This window comes from Anser brachyrhynchus, assembly GCF_964034855.1.
Source record: "Anser brachyrhynchus genome assembly, chromosome: 2".
Taxonomy (NCBI): Eukaryota; Metazoa; Chordata; class Aves; order Anseriformes; family Anatidae; genus Anser; species Anser brachyrhynchus.
This window is the reverse complement of record NC_137695.1, coordinates 33,427,798-33,454,187: the sequence shown is the minus strand read 5'-3', so window position 1 is coordinate 33,454,187 and position 26,390 is coordinate 33,427,798. Positions and strand designations below refer to the sequence as shown.

The window sequence follows — 26,390 nt, the reverse complement described above, 5'->3', positions numbered from 1 at the left end:
TTCACATCTCTCCCCCGTGTTGACATTGTTCTACTTGGTGAAGTGACTATTATGGCATGTCCTGTGCTGTGACCTGCCCTCCTATACTTCTTGTTGAAAGATCTGACATGGATTTGGGAACAAGAGGTGTGTGGCTATCCCTTCATCCAAGAAATGGGGAAGCACAGAGGTGTTTGTGTGGTCCCAGTGGGCTCTGCACATCTGTGCTGCGTGGCATTCCTCCAGTTCCAGTACTCTAAAACAAACTGTATCTGAAAGTCACTGCTGATTTACCATATATGTGTCTGTGAATGCTTCCTAAGAAATAATTTCAACATTTAAAATTCATGACTAAACATAGGGAAGTTGCCTGTGTTTACCCTCCCCGAGTTTTCCTCAGGAGAGCAATAGACATACGTCAGGTTTTTCAATGTCCTTCCCCCACCTATTTCTGCTGTCTTTCTCTTCCTGACATTTTTCATCATCTGTCCCTTATTCTCTCTCTCTCTCTCCCTCTCTCCTACACAAACACATTCTCCCTGTTTTCATGCACAATTCATTACTCCTTGGAGTGCCACTTGTTATTCAAGGCACCCTGCAAGTCAACTGCTATCCTAACAGTAATTTGAAAGCCAGGACAGCAGAGACAAAGTTATGCAAGGGGGTAAAATCCATTTTCCACCACATTGCACTACTGTAAATAGCCTTGTATAGAAAGAACAAAGGAATTCCTTGCTGCAGTTTGATCTTAGCAAGGATCTCAACTTACTTATTCTTGATAAGAGATTATATTCTTTAAGATAAGTAACGATTGTTAAGCAATACAGCAATAAACAGGCCTTCTTACAGCTGCAGCTGCGGAGCATGTCATACATGAGGGTCCAGGGAGCATAAATACTGGTACACAGCACACTTACAGGTGAAGTGCAGCAGCAGTGGCCGCATTGCCAATTTCACAACACAGCATTAAGGCCTTTTCCCTCTCTCCATGACCACAGACCACAGGGGTTGGGCCTCCATTGTCCTGCACAAGCCTACACGCCACATGCACCAGGCTGGCAGATCACAAATGCACCAAGTGGTCCCAGGACATGTCCTAGTAAAGCCAGATGTTCTACAAACATCTCCTGCACCATGGGGCAGTGGTGAGGAATCGTGAGAGGGTGCTCAAACGAATCAGTCTGCTGGTTACCATATGACACTAGACATGTCCAAATGTCAGCAAAGTGAACCTTCAACGTCTGCAACTAATGGCAAAAGTTTGAGATCAGTGGCATCAGAAATGGGTTTCCAACCCCTGATGAAACAAAAGCTTATTCAGATGGAGTTTACTGAAGTCAAGAGATGATATGCATAGACATGCGAAGATTGTAGGGACTGGATCCCCAAATCACACAGCATGCTTACAAGTAAAACTGGGCTCCCATCTATTTCTTAGCTCTAACTCATTACCGTGTCCAGTTTGGTTAACAGTACATTATATTCTCACTTCAGATTAGAAAGAAAAATTTCCTTCTTATTAGATTTTTTTTTTTTTTTAATGCATCAGCAGAACCATACTATCTTTTTCATTTAAAGCGTGTAAGGAGACGACATAATGGACTGTTGGTCACTCAAGGAGCCTCATTTTGCTTGCTGTAAAAACCTTGGTGTACTCTATGCATTTTTATCTTATCTACTCCCACTACTGCTTAGGAGAATGTATTCTCATTTTAGATCTTCCTTCTTGTTCCAGTTCCATCATTCATTTTATTATTTTAACCTACTGTATTAAGTCTAGAAGATAACTGATACAGACATTAAGTATTTCAGAAAGAGAGTGAACCAAGCACACATCTAATTAAAATGGACTAGATTTCTTTCTTGTCTTATACTTTTTCTGACCTCTGCATGACTACTTAACAAAAGTTAGAAAGAGGCAGAAAAATTAATAACTGGAAAGATTATTTTTTTGCAAATAAATAAAGCAAAGTCCTCTTAACTGCAACAAGAATAAAATATAGTATGCCAGAATTCAGTCTTCTCTAGACTACCAGGCACTAAGAATGAAAGCAGGAGCACAATGTTATTACAGATGACTCTTAAAATTAACATTTCATATCATAATTGCACTGAGAAGGAAAAAAAAAAAGTAAAACCATGTTTCTTCTTTACATTTTTTTTTGACAACCTTTCATGACATCTCATTTAAATATTAGTTACAGAGATTTTCTTTTTCTGGTTTTACTTGTTCATTTGAAGTTTCTTCCTGTTTCTTTATGGATCTCTGGCTAATGAGAATATGACTAAAATAACATATACTATTATAGGCTAGTACTATTATACTAGTGAGAAGAAAAAAAAGGCAAGAAACTACCTGCCCTTATAGACACTATTGTGTGTTATCATCTCAAATCTATTCCAGAAAATATCTGACACTGAGAAAGATTTCCATTCTAGACCTCTCCTGTCACTAAACCTTATACGTGGGCATGCAAGAATTAGCCAGTGGTTGAAAAAATATATGGGCCAGAAGCCATGGGTCAAAATGTGCCAGTCTAGGTGTCTTTCAAGGTCATTTCATATGGGTGGCAAAAGAAAGACAACCTAATTTCACAGAAAGCATCAATAGGACCAAAAATCATAGAGATTTCTTACTCTATATGGGACAATAAAATCATGATTGTTCAGCCCAGAATTCAGAAAATCATTTAAAACCCTTTCTTCAGTCAGCCATCAATCTGTCATTGACAGAGATTAATTAATTTTGTCTGTATTTTATATTGGTGAGGTTTTCCAGACTACAAAGAAGTTAATTTGCCAAGTTGGATAGATTTTTTTTCTTTTTTTTTTTCTTTTTTTTTTGAAACTGAAAATATCTTTATTACCAAAGAAATCCTGAATCCCACGGAAAGATTTTTATCTATAGCACTTGTGTAATAAAGTGAATAAAAAGTAGAGATAGGGACGTCATAACAAATAAGTATGCTCTCCTTTTGGGAAGGAAAGTTTCTGGATTCTTTGCTTTGAGCAGAATAAGGGAAGGGGTTGTTTTTATCCCAGGGACACTGTAAAAACAATGAAACTGAACAGACTAGCAAGAGGGAAATAAATAATCCTGACATCAGTGAGGGAATATCCAAAAGGTGACAGAGGGAGTGCATTAATGCAAGAACATCAGATAATCGGAAATCCAGACAGCCTTCCTGCCAGCACACGCTTAGTTGCTTCCTCCGTTCAGCGAGGTCCCAAACACCCACCTATTCCTGGAAACCTCCCGCGTTTCACGAACGCACACCATACGGCCGCCGCCTCCTGCTGCCTCCCGGTAAACACCCTGCACTGGGACTAAATTCAGGGCTAGCCTGGCCTGCACTGAGCCCTCACTGATCTCCTGGCCAGGAATGCAGGCTGGATGCTTCAGCTAAGTGCAGTGAGCACCGAGAAGAAAACCCTGATGTGCTCTGTACCACAGTTCATATTTCCATTTTCTGATGCATACATAACAATTAAGCAATGATTCAAATGATTCACATTTCTTAAATGAATGAATTACATTCATAAAACAGTGCAATTAAATAGTATAAATCTTAGAGAAAAAATTCTTGTATCTCTATAGCTCTTTTATACTTGAAGAAATCTTTTTGAAAGCTAAAAATATCTGCTGAAGTCTTATTGTTTTGTTACAGTGAATTTGAAGCAACTTTTTACACAGGTATGTATTACCACACATGGTTTTATACTGTGAGATTCAGATGTATTTAATGCTACATTAACACAGCAAAGCTTTGTGTCACCAAAATATTTTCTAGTCCATCTAGGTTGGACTAGTTCATTGGTGCTGTACATCTTCAGTTTCACTCTTACAAAGCTTGCTCAATCAATGCAACTACGAACCTTCTGACCATAAAGCATGACCACTACCTTTGTCTTATTAGCACAAACATGCAATTTGTACCTGCTTCTTCTCCTGCAAAATATCACAGAAACTTCCTATTTATATTTTATAGAAAATGTGTGCCATTCTAATGAGATGGTAATAAAAAACAAAAACAACAACAAAAAAACATTAAACCAACAGTAAAATATTCTTCTCTGCTCTGTACTGTTGACTCAGACTGAACAATACTTCATCCCAGATACAAAGGATGTCAATATTTCCATGTGATGTATTCTTTATTTTACATCTTGCCTACCTGGGAAAATATTATTCTAATAGTTGAATTAAAAGCAATGCTTTGCACTGATCCAAAAACCTCATTTACACCACTTCCCTGAAGGCAGAATGTATGACATATACCTTACCATACTCGTAGCTTTGACGTACACATTATCTTTCAAATGACAGTTTCCATCATGGGGAATTACGATCCCCGCTAATTTACTATCAAGGGCCAGGTGGGAAGTCTGATCTGTCATCACAAGAAGTAGTCGCTTGGCTTCTTTGCGCCACCCAATGTGGCTCTGAAAAGAAAACAAAATTGAACTTAAAAAAGTGATACTTACCTACTTTCTAAAATAATAAATAACAAAATGAAAAATGAATGTAGAAGTCTACTTCCCGGTATTACAATACTTAGCAGCGCTGAGTTTAAACCAGGATATTTAAAGCATTCATTCTGCTTTTGTGTGGAAAGATTCTTCACATCCTATGTCTGAAAACTATTTCTGGGAGTCAGAGATCCACTTACCACTTGCTTTCCTTTTTGAAAGATTCCTCAAAATATAAACAAGCTATGCATTATATAGTGGGCTTCAGTAACAGCTGTCATATTGTTATTACATACAAATGCATATGCATAACAACCATATAATTCTCTGGGATCCCAAAAGCATTACAACCAACAAATATGCATTAATTGGTATCGTTACTTGGTGCCCTCTTCTATTTTTACTTTCTGTTTATTTACTTGATATTCTAGTCATTCTCTAATTTCCTTTTCCTACACTGCTTTCCAGAAAGGACTTTTTCATATGATCATCCAATCACTAAACACATAGCTTGTGTGTCTTCATGCACCTGCAAATTGAGAAAATCTTCACTATGCACCAAAATACAACAAATATCAATATCCCAAGGGATTACTAGCAAAGCAGCATCTGCAAAGGTGAATTTAATGTGCTTTAGGAATTCAGTGATGTGAAGGTTGTAGCAGGGCAAGCTTGTGTCTGGGTTGGGTGCCAGTTTTTATTTTTCCAGAACATTTATTTTTCTGCAAGGAATAATGTCTGCTTTAAATCAAATTTTGGAGAGGCAGACACGAATCACTTTATATGCTTCTTCATCCTCCCTCTCTATTATTTCGTCTCCTTTTTCACTAATTCAATTTTTTCCTCCCTTTTCCTCCTTCCTTGCTCCTCCTTCCTACGACTCTCTTGTCTCTGTCACTTCCCATAACACTGCCAGGTATCATCCATCTCATGTGAAACCTATCTGCAACACAGTCCGTGCATTCAGCCAGGGTTCAAGATTTATTCTCTCTTTCCTTTCTTTGCTTTGCACGGAGTGATTTAGCTCCCTTCTCACACTTTTTCCTTGCTAGCTCTGAACAGGGAATGAGTACCTAATAACAATAGGGATAATAAGTGCAGCTTACACTTATTATTATTACACTTATTATTATTAAGCTTACAACTTACATGCAGGCACCAGCCTCACTCAGAAAATCCTAGACAGCATTCCCCTAAACAAAGGTATTAAATTGTTTTTATAAACAAATCATATCTTAAAAAATCCCAATTTTTCCTCCAGCAGCACAGAACCTCCTTGCTCCTAAGACTCCATCACTTCACTTTGTCAGTTCAAGACTCCTACGTTCATACATCACAGCAACCAAAATTTCAAAGTTGCTCCATGTACTAACCTGATACTGCATGCAACAGGGATGTGTGGGTTACAGCAAGTTGGAGCAAGTTATAAAGTTCCTTTGTGGGCAAAAGGAGCACGCATTAATATAAATTACAGTTCATTATAGTAGTTATGAATTGTACATTGTTCTCATCCATTTTGTTCACAATTCAATCAGCACGAAAGCCTCTCCATTCTCATGAACGTTTTTGTTCTATTGTTTTTGGAAGCATAGATTACTCTAAAACTCACATGTCCTAAATGTGGAATGTATCCAGTGAGAAACACTGAATTTTAAATATTTTTTTCCACAGCTTCAGAATAATTTTTTAACAGCTGTGATCACAGTTTCCATGAAGAGTGGCTTTTATTTACCTGTGTTACATCTCATCAAAATCTGAAAATAACATTGGAGCCAAACTATTCATTTTTAGCACAGTTTGCATTCCTTTTTGGCCTTGACTCCTTCTACTGTTCCAAAAGAGAATGTGAAAATCACTAAAATAAAATAATTACTCTGACATCATCTGAAGAGACAAGAACCACACCAAAAGCCTGTGATTTGGACAGGAGTTGAATTACTTTCTGTAAGAGGACCAGAAAGAGTTATAGACCACTAGTAAACCCCCAAATCAGTCAACTTTCAAAATTTCTATTGTACTACTAGGCATACAAGGAAGATAACAAGCAAAAAAGCCTTTAAGTGCAAAAAAATTACTGTTATTTATAGTCTTAAATCTTGGAAACCACTAATGCAGATCTTTTTGATCCCTTTCTGCATGTAAGACACGGTGATGCAATTCTGTTAATACAGAAAATTTTAATTAATTTTTAGTTGATTTGCATTTTGTCAAGTATTAACTCATCAAAAGCTGAGATAATGCTGAAGTGCATTTGTTCTTTGTATCTATACAAGAAGTATAACTGATTCTTCAGTTTTCAGATACATTCTTAAGAAGAAATGCCAAATGGTACATCTTTAACTGGGAACTAAAGGAGGTCCTCAACGATTTTTGACACTGATTTTGTAATTGACTGAAAGTAATTCATGCATCTGTTCAAGCAAGAAGCAGTTGCTTTCACTGCCCATCCTATGCTGGCTAGACTGGTTAAAGCCATACTTAAAGAACATCATTAGGTAATACTGAAAAACATTTCCTTATGTTATCCTTTTTCAGTTTCAACTGGAAAAAAGGGAAATAATGACGAAGGAGGAAGAGTCTTACTATTTGCAAGCCTAGAACTGACAGTCTGAATTCAGGAACACTGAGCATAGTTGTACCTGTATATATATGTATATATATATATATTATATACATATACACACACTTCTCTGAACTGCCATTTGGTCTTTTGTTGATACGCTCCTTACCTGGCACACAGCTGCTTGGAGCATCGCATCAAACCCTCCTTCGGGTGTATCAATATTCCCAGAAATTTTTTGTTTATTCACTGCATTTCTGAATTCTGCTATATTGTCAGTCAGGGATAGAACGTGAATATAACCATGAGGCGGCATACAATCTAAATTATAATCACTGTACAAAAACAAAAACAAAACAAAATAAGATTTAGAAAAAAGTCTAACACAGTCCTCTACATTTTCCATTTGAAAGAGATGTAAATATTCCCTATCAATCCACATAAAATCTTGTTACTGGTGAAAATGTATATATGGATGGTAAAAGAAATGATTAAAGAAAAATAACTCCACATGAGATTAAGTTCAGTTCGAACTTGCTCTAATTTAAAATGAACAACAGATTTTTTTTAGTATTTTATGTAAATGTATACAATACAATGTAATTAATATAGTACCTATGTAGTATTTCTCTACATAATGAGAAGAAACACAACATGAGAGATGGTATCATCTCGTGGAACATCTGTGGATGAAAGACTACTACACCACAATGTTAAGATTCTTTAACAGCTTGATACAAAGGCTAGATGATAAACACTGAAATTAAATTTAAGTTTCTATATCCACTATTAGTGAGTAAATGTGCATAAAACTAATGTTGAGTGACAGTTACCTAAAGCTTGTGACAGTTATCTCACTGCTTGGATGAGGAAATTCCATTTTCAGTATCATCTCAGTTCTAAATTATACTTTTTGAAATGATATATAAGGGGAGAAAGGATTAAGTTTGACATCAATAAGCTAATGCCATAGCATTTTTACAGGTCATTGCTCTGGGACCCATGTATGGCAATGGAATTTACAGCACAAACAGAAGTGCTTATCTGATTCTGAGATGCTGAGCAAGTTTCATCTCACTTACGTTCTGTTGCATACAATGTGGTCATCCAGACTACAACATACCCTACTCTGATTCAGTTTACAGTCAATGAAGAGAAACTGGCACTGTAAGGTGTAATACATCTGCAGTTGTCTACTTTTAGGGGAAATGAATCATGTCCTAGAAGCAATAATTGATTTCCACTGACCATAATAAACAGTCTAGAGGACTACTTTAAGACATAGACATTTATATCTCTCCAAGAATTTCCACTACTAATGTCCAATACAAAAATCATCAAAATAAAAAAAGAAGTTCATAGACTTCATAGAACCATGAATCACATCTTCCTGGGAAAGATAAAACAAGCAAAAAGATGTCAGCAGTTAATATGTACTTTTCCAAGTATTATGGTTTATACAGATTTTAATTTGGTGTGAATAATCTTGGCCTCTAGAGTGTTTCCAAAGTGAGCCCTCACTTAGATAAGTGTTGAATGGCAGGTATAAAAGGTTGAATGCCTGAGAAAAGAAATTCAAGCCAGAACACCTTTCTCATTTATCATGGAAATTAGTTCACATTACTACTGTGGAATTGGATAACAGGATTGGTTTTGTTCATTAAATGAGCTAAAAGAAAGAAACTGCATCACATTGACTAAAGTAGACATTTTCAAAAGAGAGCTAATGAATGCAGGACCATACAGGAGAAGTCAAGTCCTAGGTCAGAAAGTACAAACCTCTGTAATGAATCTAGGCAACATACATCCAAACTCACCAAGAAAACAACAGTTGGCTATAAAATTAAACACAAAACATATTCAAATAGACTAAAAAGATGTTGTTTGGCTCCTTTTTACAAACAAAAAAAAATTGCACTTTTTTTTTTGATACAACAAACTTTTAAAAAATCACCAGATATTTCAGAAGTAATCATTGTATAATGATTCTCAGCATTTTCTTAGGAACTTTGCTGGAGAAGCAAGGCAAAATGGAATACAGACAGATTCTAAAGAGCTTTTAAAATACATATTCATAATGCATATTTGTGTAATTAAATCATTTATCAGTTCTACAGTAAATATAGAAAGATTACATACCTGCATTGGTTATGGATTCTACCTGGGTGAATGCTAATATAGGGTGACACAGTTTTATCCACATAGGATCCAAATCCAAGTCGAAAATCAAGAGAAATATTCGCCATCTTTTTAGATAAAGCAAATCCAACGGAATTTAGTTTCTCTATATTGTTGTGCATAGAAGCTGAGACATCAACTAAATAGTAAAGGTCCACAGGATACTTCTCCAGAGGATGAACTTTTAATATAAAGTTTGCTTCACTTCCTGATTCAAAGGAAAATAATAAGTTTACTTACTTTGCTATTTTTGAATGTACACTCTTAAAAATGTATCATTTTTGCAGCAACCTCAGCACAAAGTTCTTTGTGTCAGCAAACAGAAAAATGAACAAACAAACAAGAAAACCTCCCAAGAGTAAATCAAACCTTGAAGTATAGCTCAAAAACAAGCCATAAAGGAGTTCTTTGTAGAACATCTTGCATTTCTTTTCTCACAGGAGTATTTTGTGAAAATGTGACTTCTCCCCATTTTCTTTTAAACTCTGGGTTATGCAATCCCTTTGGCACGGTACCAAAAAGCAGTTACGACTCAAAAAGGACACAGATTTGCATACAAATTGTGGCCAGTCACTTCAAGGCTGATACTTGGAAGTATATTAGCATATCCTGGAAACAGTCTGTCACATGTATCTGAAACTACACGTTTCATAAAGTGAGCACAGCCTGAAAAACTCAGGTAAGTTAGGCATCAAGCTTATACCAATTCAGTTCCAAGGATTTGAAGAGAATACTCCGTAGAATCAAAATAAAAACAAACAAAAAGGTTTTAATGTTAAAAAATAGTAAAAACTGACCTCTCTTTTTATCTTAAGATAATAAATGTCTGTCTTTCCTGCAGAACTGCATCACAGATGTAATAAAAATGTTGAGGCCTTGGAAGCCCCTAAAAGATAGTACCTACATTGTTCCTCATCTATTTTCTGTGATTTTGTGCGACTATTCTGTGATTCTGCAATGCCAGCAGAGAGTAATGGGACTGGAGTACAGGCAGTGGAGGTATGACTTCAATGCAATGACTTCAAAATATTCATTATTTAATGACAACAGAAGTGTCAGCTATCTTCAAGAAGAAATAAAAGAATAGGACCTTTGCATGATGAGTGACGCAATGAAGACACAGCAAAGGACAGGAGGAAATGATACACTACAGAAAAATTATGCAGCTGTTCTATAAAAGCTATCTTAACACATTCTGAAATAGATTTACTAAAAAAAAAACCTGAAATGTGACTTGTTTATGCCATTAACTAGTGCATATGACATTGCTAGATAGCGTAATGAAAGTACGTGTAAGTGAACTGTGTCAAATTATATCACAGATCTGACTCAAAAATGTTAAACGTGCAAAGTACTTTTCAAATAGGCTAACTAAAAATATTTTTGCTTCCAATGTTCTTTGAACATAATCCACCTGAATTTTTCTGGATTTGTCTGCATCAGGTCTCACTTTAAGAAAATAGAATTTCAGCATGCTATAACTTATGTTTCCTCTTTGCCAATGTAAATTTATTATTATTATTAGAAGGAGTAGTAGGAGTAGTAGTAGTAGTAAATAACCTTACAGGTATCTATTTTGCATACAGAGAGTGGAGCCTGTATTTTCTCCCAGGTAAATCATGACAGCTGGGATTCATGTAGAGTGATGAAAAAAATGGAATCAAAACAAAAACATCTTTGGTCTGCATGATGGCACTGTGTCAAATTTATGCTTGCCCCACTATAGCTGTATATCTGTGTATTTCCTTGTGGATCAAAATACAGGCAGAATGTCTATATAATAGAAGTTACTCTTCTGTAGTTCTAGGAATTTCAGTCTTCCATCTTCAAGCAAAAGCTTCAGCAAAGAATATGGAACCCCAAACTTAATTTCAGTACTGGGAAAATGGTTCATTAAGCCAACGTTTAGAAAGTGAAGTATTTTCTATGAATCCAGTAAGTGTAAAAGCCTTCATAAATAAATGCAATTACAGACTTTTCTAAAGCTATCTCAGTTCCTGAGACCATTTCTCAGTATAAAGCAGACCATCAGTCACTTCTTTGAAAGGAGAGTAGGGAAAGGAGAGGAAGGGTGATGCTGCTTTTTCAGTTTTATTGTAAAGATGGTAAACTAGATTTCCTTTGCACTTCACACTCCTGCAGTTCCTTTCTTCTTCCTCGTAATTGACAGAAAATTACTTTTATACAAAGAGAGATACAGTGAAGATCAGTGAGATATTACAGTACTTCACACATTTCTTATTCACATAATGTTTTTCTACCAGCAATTGATCACTTCAGTAGAGGGTAAATTGAGGTATATTAAAAATCCCTCAGATCGATAAAGAGATGTAGATTCTGTTAGGGCCAGGTGTCTCATGTTAGGCACTGAATACCTAAGTCTTTTTTATGAATCCAGCCCTTTCTTTCATATTAGCTGTGGTGCCTTCACAGTTGTCTAGTCATTGCACTTAAAAGTAACCAAATTATTAAGAAGCTTATCAAATGATGAATATAGGAATTAGAAATTTTAGCCCAATATACTTACAGTAAGGAATACATGTTATACACATATAAGGGAAAATTATTTTGAAAGGAAAAATAATCAAGAAATCACAAGAGAAAACAGAAAAGACTACCTAAAATCCCTTTTCCACTTGCTACTTGCATTATTCTGACCTTCAGCTATGTTTGACAGAAAGACTTCTTGCTTAAGACCATACTTGAATACGGGAGTAACACCATCACAGTCCTACAATGCAATGTTGCAGCATCATTCTTCAAAATAATGATTCCAGCTGTTTCTTAACAAAATATCTGTACTTAAATATTATTGTATTATAATATCCATATGTTAGATATAACCCAACCTGGACGCAGTTGGACTGAAACTTTTCCTGGTGTCACTTGTGTATTTGTTTCTTGATCGCTGGGTATTGTTACACGAACTGTGGGATTTTCTACAAAATCTGATTGGCAGCCTCTTTTCATTAAGTTGGAAACAGTGTCACAGCGTCCCTTCTGTGTTGCATCGGCCATGAAATCCTGTTTTATAAAAGACCAAAACAACATAGCAACCTGAACTGAAAAAAATAACAGTAGTATCTTCAAAGGAAAGAGAAAAACAAAATAATAGTATTTGAAACAATAAAATATGCTACTATAATTGCATAAATTGTAGAACTAGTTCATATAAGCCATATGTTTTAAGTAAGTGCAATGGCAAAATATTTAACTTAGATATTAACCTAATTGCTACATTGACTATTTTTCTACAAAGAACAAAACTTCTGTGTGTGAGAAAGAGGATCTTGCACAACCAGAACAAGATGCCTTTGGAGAAAAAGGAAACTATGTACTGTCACTATGTCACTAAAAATGTTCTGTGCTATGCTATGAATTAGTTCTACCAAGAAAATGTCATTCACATAATTTCTAAACATGTTGGTTTTCAGAGGAATCCAACAGTAATCTTAGGCTAGTATTAAAAAGTAGAAGCAAAAGTCAGATTTAGGTTTACCTAACCTGCATTTGTCTGCCACGGATGTTTAAGATTTAACCCATAGCCTGCACAAAAGCCGAAGACCAGCTGGACTACATCATTTCAATCCTCAGAAAGAGAAAGCTAAATTCTACCGGACTGGAGAGTTTAAGATGCCACCAACATGAAAAAAGCCTCGGTAACAACAGAAAAATGGTTAGTAGTAGAACGGTGTCAGAAGCAGCATGTCCTTTCTTGTAGTGAAAGGGCAAAGTTGCCAAGACTGTGGCAACACGATACAGTGCGAAATTCCTGACAACAAATCTATGATTAGCATGATCCTGATCATGCAAGTGACAAAAAAGGCTTGACAAGATCCTTTGTACTCTTTCAAAGCATTGATCTGTCTCAGCCACAGCTGGAGACCAAACAATGGACAATCTCTGATATTTCAGAGGCAGATGGGGAAAATAAACAATCAAAAAGTGCACAGAGCCAACTGTGTATTAGAGAATAAATCATCATCCAGATCCTGAAAAGACCAGAGAAAGCCCCTGAAGAATGAGACTTGTAAGTCATGTATCTTGTTTTCTAAGTTCCTACTCATTTTTGTAGTTTACCTCAGGTACTGTTTTTTCACAATCTTATTTAGACAACAAAGATTTTTTTTTTTTTTTAGGTTACTGCTATTTATACAATCTTTTTGATTTATATAAATTTCAGAGAGGTAGATTTTAAAATATAAAAAGAATTTATCTACTCTCACTGTTATCATTGGTGATTGACAGATATGTTCTGAAGTTCACCATGTGGGGGTATAAAATCAAAGCATTTCAAGTGTTTTTCATGGCTGCTTTTATTACTAAAAACATAGTTAGGTGAAGCAACCACGCTAAGCTGAAAATTGGTCCTGTAACTTTACTCTGGGAAATTTCTATCTGAAATAATATGAGTTTTACCACTCCACAAACACGTACAGCGTGTAGGTGAGTGGGCTATCAAAGCATGGTACAAGAGGGTTTGACAAACCCCTGCCTTTGATGAACGGCTCTCAGGATTGACACGGGAAGCAAGGCAAGAGAAGCATATCAGAAGTCAAACCACGTCAAATCTGGGCATCTGGTTAGAAGGAACCCTCCTACAGCTCCATAGCACTGGAATGCTAAGAAGCACTGTTCTGTGACAAACACAGATATTGCAGGGTAAAACTGTGTCCTCTGCTAAAAGAGAATATCAGGTCACAGTAATGGACCACTCCACATTGTAATCCATGGTGCCATGTATATGGCACGTGCCTGAAACAGCTCTTGGACGAGTTCTCCTTGCCTCCATTAATCCTCACATGACTTACACTTGCATCAGCCAAGGTTAATCGTTCCAAGACACAGTATTTCTGATAAACTAATGCCAGTGCCTTATGCTCCTTATCTCTTCCATGTATGCCCTAGGAATTTATCTACCTTCTATGCTGATTGGAAAGCTACCTGAGCGAATTAGCATGTGACCTTCAAGACCATATAAACTTGCAAGTGCCAGCGATATTCTTAAAAACCTTGCTCCTCTGAAGTAATTAAAATGGTCCATCCTTATTACTTGAAATCACATAATCATCTGTTTTTCTCTCTTAAAGAAATCCAGAAAAAAAACATATTTTTACAGTTGTCAAGGAAATAATAATTTCAGAACAATTCTTCCTATCTGAGATCTGTCTTCTGTGACGAGTCTCAGAACTGATAGTTTCAAGTGTCAAAACAGACAAGTATCATTTTTTCCATTTGTGACAGGGGACATAAAATACGGTAAAGTCAAAGTTAACTCCACTATTGCTAGCTATTGCTAAATGCAATAGGCATATATATAGACTTACTCTGATATATAATAAGGCCTTAATACAAATTACTGATAAGTAATTTTACTTTTGAAGCCAAAAACTGTTGAACTCTCAAAGTTACTATAAATCTGCCAAACCCATCTACAAAGCAGATGGAACACATTAGAAAGTTCTCACTTTATTTAAAATTACTGCCATTTTCCAAATAAAAGATTGCATTTTCTCCTTTGGAAACTAAATATATTTCACATGATTTCTCAGGTGCTGTCTCCAGAGGTCATTTAAAGATTTTCCTGCTATTTCTCACTGTAATTTTAACAGTTTAGAAGTCTTTTATCTTTATAAAGATCAGAGGCAGCTAAAATTTAAAGTCAAAAATAAATAAGAAAAATGCCATACCTCTTGAGCACACCATCCACACTCTGGACCCAAAGCAAGACACTTTGTACATGTTACTGCATTTGAAGTGGCACATCTGTTTTCCGCTGCAATGAAATACAAAACCAAACATTCATGATTTATGAAGGTATGTGGGAATTGTAAAATACCTAATTTTAAACCAAGATTTCAAAAATTACTTCACCAGATTAGCATGATGACAACGTATCCAAACAGAAGTAAAACAGAACAAAGGCAGCCCGGTGAGGGAATACTTGGATCATTTTTGGTATCTACAGTCTAGAACTATATGTATGGATGGAATAAAATCCATTCTCAAGGCCATATTTTTAAAACCCCAATTTAGAATAATTTTGAAGTGAAAGTATATCTTTGGCATGTACCTTGCTGATTTACTGTCTAACAGAAAACATTTACCAGGTAGCTTATCTCTTCATAGACATTTTCCTCTTAAGTCATTTACACTTGACTGAGTTATTCATTATTCACTCTGCATGGAACCCAAAATATTTTCTCACCTTCTATAAATATTCCCTCTCTGCATTTTCTGGAGTGAATAGTTTCCCAGAAGAGGCAGATTTTTTTATTTTTTTTTTCAGAAGTTAATACAAATTTATCCAATATTAAGTGTGTCACAGATTTAAGAAATAATTCTGCACTAACAACTGCAGAAAGCTGTGCCTACTAACAGGAAAACCACCTGTCTTTTTGGAGTAATGAGAGCACCTTCTCACAGAGAAAAGCATCATTAGGAATATATTTACTAAAATATCTTTCGATCTTTCTTTGATCAATCTCAGCTATGTATTCAAAGATGAGATCCTCTGTCACATGGACAGCTAGTGCTAGTAGATCCCTCTGAATAACAAGTGATCCGAGGAACTAATCACAGCTTGCAAGTTATTAGCATCAGCAGCATATATACCATTATCAGTATTTGCAAGACAGAAAAGCTTTAATACAGCACAATTGCAGCATTATACTGATAACAGGTTAGCATTGATTTCAAAGGTCAGACCTATATTTCACATAAACTGCTGTTTACAATTTTTGCAATGTAGTCAATGCAAGAAAAGAAACGTATATGAAAGGGAGGAAAGTTGTTACAGATGTGATCAGAACAACAAGCTGAAAAGCAGCCCGAGAAGGTGATGGAAGAGAGGAAAAAGTGCTTAAAGGAAGAGGTGGGCAGGGACAGATAAAGGAGGAGTTGCTGAGGAGAGAGAAAAGAGCAAGGCAAAATCCCAAAGGTTTTTGTTTCTTTGTTATAAAAACAAACACAGCATGTTTGGCTTGGATGGGAAATGAGAGCAACCTCATTCGACACTGACACAGGAAAACTTCTCTGCATGTATACGAAGAAGACAACTGCACTTGATGTGCTGGAGTCAGAAAGAGCAGAGTTGGGGGCCACAGAAAGAGCTACCAGAAACCATGGGAGAGGAGGGACAGTGAGGATTCCAGGTAGGTACAGGAAGGCATGGGGCTGCAGAGCTTAACACAGATCCACTTCTGGCCAGAACTGGGAAAGCACAAATACGCAGAATGAAAAGCTGTTGACGGAGTACAACTATAAGGAATGTAACTGTTCTTGGCTTCGAGACATCCCTTCCACCTTCAGCTGGATACCACAGACAGCAAAGATGAAAGACAACACAGGAGAAAGTAACATGATGGATGCAGTAGAAGTGACAAGGAAAGACTGGAAATGCTGATTTGCAGCACAGTGGTGGCTAAAGACCACCATGAGGCAAAACAGTGAGGAGATGACACGAACTTTGAGGTTACTAATCAAGCAATGATCCACCTTAGAAGACAGAGCTATTCTGATAAGAATAAATAGTTGGCAGGACAAAATGAGAGGCTTCTGGATCTAGCTAAAAAAGATATGGAATAAGATAAATTACTTCCCGGTCATCAACACGGGTAAACCAAAGTAAACCAAATAACGAGTTTGGCTTAATTCATTTCCTACAATAGTTTCTGAGCCTCTCCTTGCTTAAAACATATAGTCTCATCCAAATAACACAGGCATTGTCCTCTCCCAAATTCTCACATTTCCAAAAATTGAATGCTATTGAACATGTAAAAGTCATTCATGTCCTACTATAATGTACACGTGCTAAAAAGAATAAAAAGTTTCTACGACTGGAACAACAGTATGGTATTTCCAGATACATCAGAAAACTGGTTGAAAAATAATTGTCCCAGATTTTTTGTGGTATGGTTAGCTTAGGTACCAAATCTACTTGAGGTCCGATTTAGCTTATTAATACATGCTGGTAAAATATAAGGTTTCCTTTGTGTCTCTCTAAACTGCTACGGCATAAGAAGAGATCTTAAAATCCAGTTTGGGTTTTCAGTGTGATCATGGCAGACGAAACGCTTTACCAAACAAGACACACAGTATTGCTGGATGCAAATCTCTCTGCTGATAACTCTCCGGTCTCATGAGCTCCATTTTTGCAACATGAAGTCACGCATTGGCAATTGACAAGCTTGGTACCATTGGCTCAAGAATTTGATTTTTTTGGAATAGAGAGAAACTTGAAGAAGGTTTATTAATGCCCAAGACACATTCTGGCTACATCACTACTGTAGTTCCTAAGTACACAGTCCCTTATAGCAGTAACATTTACAGACATGCTTTCATTCACCAAATGTTTATTATTTAGTTATAAATGTACTCTAAAACCTTAACTGATTGAGTATAAACTTCTCAGTTTCTTTTAAAAATCATATGTTAGAGCAAGAAACATTTTTTTATGAGTTGGCTCAACAAAGAACCGAGATTTTTCCTGCCACTTCACCAAAAACAGAGTCCAGACAAGGCTGCATTACTGTTCAGCCAAAGCTAAGGGCAAGTTTCTACTGGCTTCGTTATAACTGATGTATGCCAAAAGGTATTTTCAGCAAGGGCCAAATTTTGTGCTGGGAACTGCGCAGGCATATGCATGTAATAAAAAATGAGTGCTGCAGGTTAAACTGCACTTTTCCAGCCTCCCCCACAAAATACAACTGGGCTCCAGCTACTGAGCACAGGTGTGGCAAGCCTAAACCTTCAGTAACAAGAGGGATCCAGGCTAGATGAAGATCCTGTATGTTATAATCATATCCTGCCTTCCTATTATGAAAATAACTTTATCATGATCAGAGTATTTATCTGAGAGATGGAATAATAATAATGCACGCTAGTGTTGAAGAGTGGATGTTAAACAGCTTTTTTTTAAACAGACAGCACGTTGTTCAAGTACAGCCAGGAATTTGGACTTACATTGACTTCGCTGTTGGTACACGTTTGTGCTGTTTTTGGAGGGTGCATCCTTTGCTATCTTAAAGCAAAAAGCCAAAACATAACTAGAAGCTTATACTCCCTGATCACGGTCCTCAGACTGCTGTGCACTACTTAAGGCAAGATACAACATTACGTAGCCTCGACGGTGGTTTGTTGTTTTTTTCCCCATAAATTCTGCATCCAATCTTGTCCTGCAGCAGCAGTTAGCCAGGCTGTCCCTCTTCACCGATAATGTGGCCTTCGACAAAGTGCATGTAGCATTGCTTCTGAAGAAAGCTGCAGCTCTCATGCAGTATTCTGCAGCTGCCATCACCTTTCTGCTTTCCTTCAGAGGCTGCACAACACGATCCCTGCAGAGGGGACAGCCAGAATCTGTCCCAGCAAACGCTCAGCTTCTCCATTCACTTTGGCTGAATGTGCAGATACAATGAAAAGCATTGTAAAAATGTTACAGAAGGGGAATTTTTTCCATGATTATTGTGTCTGACACTTACTTGCTCAGATTACAAGGAAAAAATGAGAGCCTGTGCTTTCACTGCCAATCCTAAAACCTAATCCTGGAATTAGGGCTTTCTCCCCCCTTTTTCCAAGCAAGCAATAAGCAAAGTCTCTTTACCCCTTGTGCACAACGGCATACTTCAAAAACATGCTTTGTCACCACCTGTTTTTCCAAGAGGGTTACAAGGTACACCTCTGAATAAGCTCTTCCAGGTCCTCTCCCTTGTCCAAAAAAGGAGATTTCGATTTGAAAATTGTGCATCTATTATGCCTCAGAACAAATTCCTAAGATTACTTGAACAAAATTACCAGACAACTTCTCTGCTTTCCTCCCTCTCCCGTTTCTTACAGTACAGACTTGTTAATTTCACTGCTGTATTAGTGGTTGTCCACATTAGGTTCACTACTCAAATAGGAGCTAAACTGTACACTGATTTGAAAATATTTTTTACAAGCAAGAGAAACAGCAGTATTCTAAAACTGAGCATGTAAGAGATGTATATTCTCTAAGAAAAAGAAGGTGTTTAAAAGAAAGGTGAGAAAGACGATTGGCACCATTAAATCCTGAGCCCTGGAAAAAACTTCTGTAAACATGTAAACAAGTCAGTAAAAACACCTTTCCATTAGTCAGTCAATCAATCAGACAAATAGAAAAACACCCCGCCCCAGGCATCCTTTTCCTACAGGCCATTCAGAAGAAATAATAACCAAGAGTTACAGCATTCCTTAAAAGGAAAGCAGAATATACTAAAAGATAAATACATGATGTGGTTACAAAGGAGAGAGATAAATGAGACATAAATAAGATGTATATATATATGTCCGGATAAACGCAGTGAAGAGCACTACTGATGACCAAGTCCTGATGACCAGTATGGGCTCCCATTCCTAACTCTGCCAGTATCCTACTGATAGTTCTGGGTTTCCTCAATTGCTCTGCATTGCCATATGATCACATTGCTCTATGAGCCTGAAGGGCATTAACGAAAACCACACAAATGATTTTAAAAGTCATCAAAATGTCAAGTGATGCAGCAGTCTGCCTCAGTACAGCAGAGTTCATGTCTTTGACTATGCAGTGACTTTTTTTTTTTTTTTTGCACATTGTGTGAGCTCTGAGCTACAACACTTGAGAGAACTGATGCTGGATGTCTGCTGAACAAGGCAAAGAGGGAAGAGGAAAAAGAGGAGACCTTGGACCACACAGCATTAGGACAGTTTGGACAGAAAAGTACGTTATTGCTGATGCTGGGATTCGTAACGCTGATGCTGGATGCAGTGCAATGGCACATGGAATGGAGATCCCCAGCAGTGTTAGGAATGTGCACACTTCCATAACCAAGGAATGATGCAAGGCTTCAGGGAGGCACTCCTGACACCTCCCTGAACCCACATGTATATCTTTCTTAGCTTCATCTCTCTGGAAAGTTCAATTATATGAATATTGCACTTCATTCTAAAGGAAAAACTGGAGATCAGAAGCCTCAGATTCAAATAACTCCAGTTTTTAAGGGTAAAGTATCAATTATGAGATTTTTTTTTCTTCTATCAGAAAGTTGCACATAGCATTTTGGAGAAGGTACTGCCCAAACTAGCTACTGGTGCAGCAGTTAGGACTCACAAACACAACATTCAAACTGCAGCTTCAAACATGACCTTGAATGTGGGAGACATAGCTATTGACTACTCCAGACTGACTTTGTTCCCAAGTCACAATATAGAATGAAAACAAGCAATGTGACCTTGGAAGTTTTCACAACACGCAATTTTTGTTTCTTGTCCAACTCTACTTGTAGCCTCTCCTTTCCATGAAGCTTCCTGCTTTTACAGGAGATGGTTAAATTTTGTTGCCGCAATCCATTGCCTGCAAACAATGAGTCAAAGATTATTTGGTTTCTGAAGCCAACCTATTCTGTCTCTTGCAAATAAAAACACACAGGACAATTTACTCTGATTATATCATTAGAAGGGACTCATTTCCCACAGCCATTAGCTTTTATGGCACAGGTTTGATGGCCCTGTTTGCACAGCTTTGCACCAGTAAAAATGCAAAGCATATGGAACCAAAGGGTTTAAATCTTTTTTTATTAAATCTCTTGGTTTAAAGGGAACTTCGGATGCATGGAGCTGTGTTAATTCCCTTGTTTCCTAAGCGGGAACATGGGCATGGGAATCATTATACTCTAGTCACTTCCAGCTGCTAGGATCTCCCTAGGAGTTGGCCAGCTTGGCTACAGTCACGCTGCTATAGCGAAGCCCTGAAAGGCTACTGCCATACCTCATGGCTGATTTCATTTCTTTTGTTAGTAAGCACAACCAGCAAGTAACACAAGTGCAACCCAGAACGGTTAGCACATTCCTGTGTATATAAAAGTAGACCCAAGCTACTGTGTTTTTTTTTTTTTTTTTCCCAAGCATCTTCTAGATCTTCAGATCCTTCGACCCCAAATCACCTCCCCAATATGCCTTTCTATTGTATATCTAGTATTCACCAAATTCTTGCTTTCCACCCCATAAAAACACTACCTCTTCCTGCTTCTGCACTTGCATTCACAAACCTAAGAACAGTGCAGAGGACTGGCAACAGCTCAGAGCTGTTTCTTCACAAGGGGCATCATCACGGACTACCTGCTCCACAGGTTCTTCCTCCATAGCAATGCAAACAACTCGCTTGACTTTGTTTTATCTGTATACGTTGTGGATTGGAACAAGTTTATTCTCTGTTCCAGACTGCAATTCTTAAAGCTGAATATCTAGAGGAACCGGTCCCTCAATTCTGAACACAATATAACTAAATTTTGCTTTACAAAGTTTTTCCTGAAACAAAACAAAAGCCCCAAACCACTGCATGCTTACATATAAACATGAAAAGCTGTGTGTATGGGTACAAAAGGATGAAACGGCAGGATTAAAAGAAAACACTGAACTCATAATACAGAAATTATACTCACAATTAGAAAACCTCAAGAGTACCAAGTTAAAAGTAAGACTGATATCAAAGTGGGTAACCACCACTCTTTATGGACTTGTAGTGTGGAGTGCACAAGTTCTGGAGGGAGATATATTTAGCAGGGCTATTTTAAAAATGTTAATGCCTTCTGGACTACCAAACGTTAGCTATTTGTTATTTCAGTAATTTGCTTTTCAATAGAGTTTTGCGTATTCCAACACGGTCATTGGCCATGAGAACAACAGAATGTGGTAAAAACTTTCTGGGATTTTCTTTTATTTTATTGTTGTTGTTATTTTTATTCTATTTGAATGCAGAAACAGTTATAAGATGTTGTATTTTAATAAATGTGTGATAACACAGCACAAGAATTTTAAGATACAATTTGACCATTAACAGCTGAAGCATGAGTCCTTCAAATTTGAGTTCAACTGCAGTGCTTTTCTGAATATACACATCAAAACTGGATGAACACAAAGATCTTCTACAAGAACAATGAGACATGGAGTTTCTAACATAGGAGACATATGCATTCATCAAAAACATTCAAAAAAATTGAAAAAAAATAGCAATCATAGCTGCCTAGGAACAGGCACTGCCTAAGCTCCATATAAGCCTGTTAGGTTTTTGTAACATGGGGGCGAAGACTACATAAAACATGACTGCAGGCTGTAAAATATGCAGACTCATATACTAACTCCAACTACTGATGTACATTTGAATGCAAACTTCTGCTTGTGCTTCTGCAAGTAAGTACTCACATATGTGCATGTTTTGCAGGTGCAGTTTAAATGCTCTGTAGGGGACAGCCTTCAAATATGCAGCTTCAAGACTTTAAACAGGTAGTGATTTATATAATGTTCTGAAGTCATGCCACTGCATTTTTGACAGAAAAATGCAATTCAACAGCTTTGCTTAGATTGGAAGAGCATGCTTGCTTATGTCATTAGTTTTATTTAGGTCATTTTGCATCATTCATGCCAAAGTATAAGTTGTCTCAAGTTTTGTTATTTCCTGGGAGTCCTGTTTGTATAAGAAGATGGGATCTTGCCATGTTTAACCTCCTGCTTTCCAGCAAGAAGCTCCCATCTCAAAGAAATAAGTTGTCCTCAGCACAGTACTAACTCCTGTCACCCTGTGGAGGTGAAGTGGAAATAAATCATACTTAATTACAGTACAGCAAGTGGAATTCACTTAGCCCAACTCACTTGAACACCAAAAAGGAAGAGAATTTATTTTGGAGAGGGGAGGTACTGGTTTAATCAGAGTTGGATGACTTTTGTGATGCCACCATACATCACGCGGCTCTATTCATAACACAGCTCCAACAACAGCAAAATACCAAAAATACTGAAGTTTTTAAGATTTGAACTCAAAAACACTGTGTCGCTAACCATTCCCAAGTCAGTGGCCAAAGAAGGGACCCTAAGAAAAATAGAAATCCAGCATCCAGGAGCATTATCCCACCTGCCTGAAGCTAAAGAATTTCCCTCCTCCAATAATTACAGTTAAAATCTCACTCACATGTCTTTTGATAATTACAAATACTTCAGACTCATTACTGTCACCACGGGTAACAGCAGGCAAAAATTACCGCAGGCATATGACAACGATGCCATGGGAAGCATAGAAACATATTAAGAAAAAAGACAATTATGAACTTCGCGAATTTCTGAATTTAGGCAAACATAGACTCAGCTAGAAGTTGCCTTTTTGGCAGCTTTCTAATGCTGTAAATTCCTATCATCCTGAAGCACTTACATTTCGCTCAAGGGGTTATGCTTGTTCTGCCACCAGAACAACAGGGAATCCTGAATGGCTGGCAAGAGGCTTACTCCTCTTCTTGAAGAAAGGTTCCATTACAGTGGACAGTGAACTAATTCATTAGAGCCCTACATCCTTCCCAAAAACTAAATAGCCCAAGTCCATTTATGCAAGCTGCCAAAGAAAAAAATGTTTTTATTTGTTAATAAAGTTCAAGTGCCTAGAGAAGAATAACAGACCATAATCTATTTTGTCCATCAAAAATTATGCCTATTTAAGCAGATTAAAAAGAAGTACTACATCTATTTCACTGGTTAGGCAGAAGTCAACAATTAGTAATGGACACATACAGTTGAAGACAGATTTTGTTGGAAAGGAGACATAAGTAGAAACACTGAGGCCTTAAGAATTTGACTTTAAAAAGATTATTAACATAAAGGAATTGATGTTCTTTTCCAGATTTTTGTTTTCAGTACTTTCAACTTGAGAAGCTATTTTTTACACCAAAATGTCTGCACTACCAGCTACCGTAAAAGCAGAGGAGAGTTCATATATACACTTCTTGAAAATATATGATTTTAGTGTCATTAATGTATTTTAAGATCACTGAGCAACTTTTCAATCTCAAGACAAAGCCATTCTGCTTGTCCTTCTTGGCAGACCTCATTAAACCAGTGCCTAAGAAACACCTGTCCCAATACTGAAAAAAGCACGTTTTTGCCACAGGTAGTTTTTAGATGCATATTGGTCATAAACAAAATAACTCATGTATATAGCATAGATTTTATTTGTAAAATGAGAGTAATGTTTCTTACATCTATTTCAAAGGTGTGAGATCTCTTATACTAAGAACTTACTCTCAAGTATATTAATGATGAATCTTACTTTCTGAAAGAGTCTTGATAAACATCAGCAGCCAATGTCAACTTATGCAATTTGTAAATGACATGTTTCTCTTCTCACACTTCCTACTGTAGATTAGCAATACCAACAGATCCAAATCCAAGACCGAATTGACACGCACATCTCTTTGTTTTTATTATTTCCATTTTAAAACTGTCTTAGTTTGGTAGCTCTCTGTTGTACTACACTAATACCTGGAACTGATGTGGTTTTGTCTTCAGGAGTCATTCATGTGAAAAGTTCCTTGATGTTCTTATTTTGTGACTGAGTTCTTTTTAGGAACTTGAAAAATATTGCTGGCACTTTGTGAAGCATATGGGAGGTTATAAGACTCACTGATGTTTTAATGTCCTGTTTATGTATGTTGAACATACAACCAGATGAGGGTTTATTTGATGAAGATTTTCTTAAGCTTCCATAAAGCTCACATTCTAATATCTTACTGATGCTCTGGGAAGGTAAATCAAACTTAGACTGTACTTTAAAGGAAAATCAAATTTATTCATTCAGGCATCTTGACTAGTGGAGTATAATTCCTGCTTGCTCAGTTGTTACTGCAGCTCCAGCCCTTGAAAGCTAAAGGACCAGAGAAGAAGCTACTGCCTCTTCAAACTGCTCTGAAGAGCATTCCTGCTGCATGCAGTCTTCAAGCTGCAGCGACACGTCCATAATGACATACAGCCAACCTTCCTGGTGCACCAAGAGTATGTTTATTGCTCCTCTGGTTTGTGAATTGACCATCTCTTTTCCCACAAGCACCCCATCTTAAACATCTGTAGTATGGAAACATTGCAAATGCTATACCTGCAACCACCTATTTCATTCAACTTGCAAAAAACATAAAATAAAGAACTACTGAACAACCCCCCCAAAGAAATGTATGAAATTGCAACAGATTATGAGAAGTGCGCAATCTCCAAAGTAAATGTATGCATACTTTTGGCATAATAGCTCCACAGGCAACACACAGATAAGCAAACCTCCCCACGGCTATTCCTCAGAAGTGCAACCCACTGCTATATTCCCTCTCAAACACTCAGGTTGGCTTTCCCAAGGATGATCTAACACCCTTAGGGAGCAGATCACCCACACAGGCTCAGGAAATTATAAATGGGCTTTCTCTTCTCCTTGGATTGCTTCAAGACTTAGGAAAGGCAGAACAGCCTCAATGCTCAGTATCCCATACAACACAGCTTCCACTGCGCCCTAGACAGAAATGGGCTGGCACAGAAGAGAAATCAAGAGACAAACTCATGGTTAAAGCTATGAAGATGTACCATTTATTTCAGGTTTTTGTTGGTTTGGTTTTGTTTTGTTTATGCAGGGACATTTTCTGACCACTTCGCATGGGTGGTTTGAATAGCTTTTCCTAGTCCTTTGAGAAGTGACACAGTAATGATTTATGAAACTTTCTAACTAGAGGGAACACACATGAGAATATAATGTGACAAAACTGGCAAACCACCAACGAACCAGATGAGAGAACATTAGTGAATTATGTTTGGCATCAGAAGTCCTGCTGTTGGGATAAATCAATGAGCAGTTGTCCCTGCTATCATCACAGATCCTCTCCTTTCCCCAACCCCCTAGCTGGTCCCAATGGTGCTCTAAATCCCAAATGGTGCTCTAAAGAAGACTGGAAATACCAACTTTTAAAATGTCAAGAGATTTGTCAACCATGGCTATGTACTAGAATTGTCATATGACTGTTCTTTAATTCTGAAACTGGGGATAAAGACTTTCATGCCATCCAACCCCTGTATGCGCATCACATGTAAGCTCTGCTTACTTGAGTTTCATACAAGAATGACCCTGTAGGTATTTTGAAAGCAGCAACACCTCAGCATTCAGATTTTAATATACTTAAAAACTGATTTTTGAGACAACGCTGGGATTTGAACCAATGTTCTCTATTAACCCTGACCAGTCAGTCATCCTACAGTATTTTATCCCTGTGTATTCCATGTGCTTATACAGCAGATACAAACTAAAGACTTTCACGAGTTCAGTTTCTGAGTGAGCCAAGTGAACTGACTCTCTCTGCACCTAAGTGCAGAAGTTACACAACTGATTAACACAATGCACGCATGTTCTCTTGCTGTA

At 37.2% G+C, this 26,390-nt stretch overlaps 1 protein-coding gene across 2 annotated transcripts in view; it reads right to left on the bottom strand.

Moving 5' to 3' along the window:
- The window catches only part of ITGB8 (integrin subunit beta 8), a 48,010-nt gene that overhangs the window by 19,319 nt on the left and 2,301 nt on the right, over positions 1-26,390 (bottom strand). For both annotated transcript variants that reach the window (XM_080580962.1, XM_080580963.1), the window contains exons 2-6: positions 14,878-14,963; positions 12,037-12,211; positions 9,149-9,395; positions 7,179-7,344; positions 4,264-4,422 (exon numbers count right to left, since the gene is read on the bottom strand). In XM_080580962.1, the coding sequence (XP_080437088.1) occupies positions 4,264-4,422; positions 7,179-7,344; positions 9,149-9,395; positions 12,037-12,211; positions 14,878-14,963 (833 nt within the window). The remainder of the gene's footprint in view (positions 1-4,263; positions 4,423-7,178; positions 7,345-9,148; positions 9,396-12,036; positions 12,212-14,877; positions 14,964-26,390) is intronic.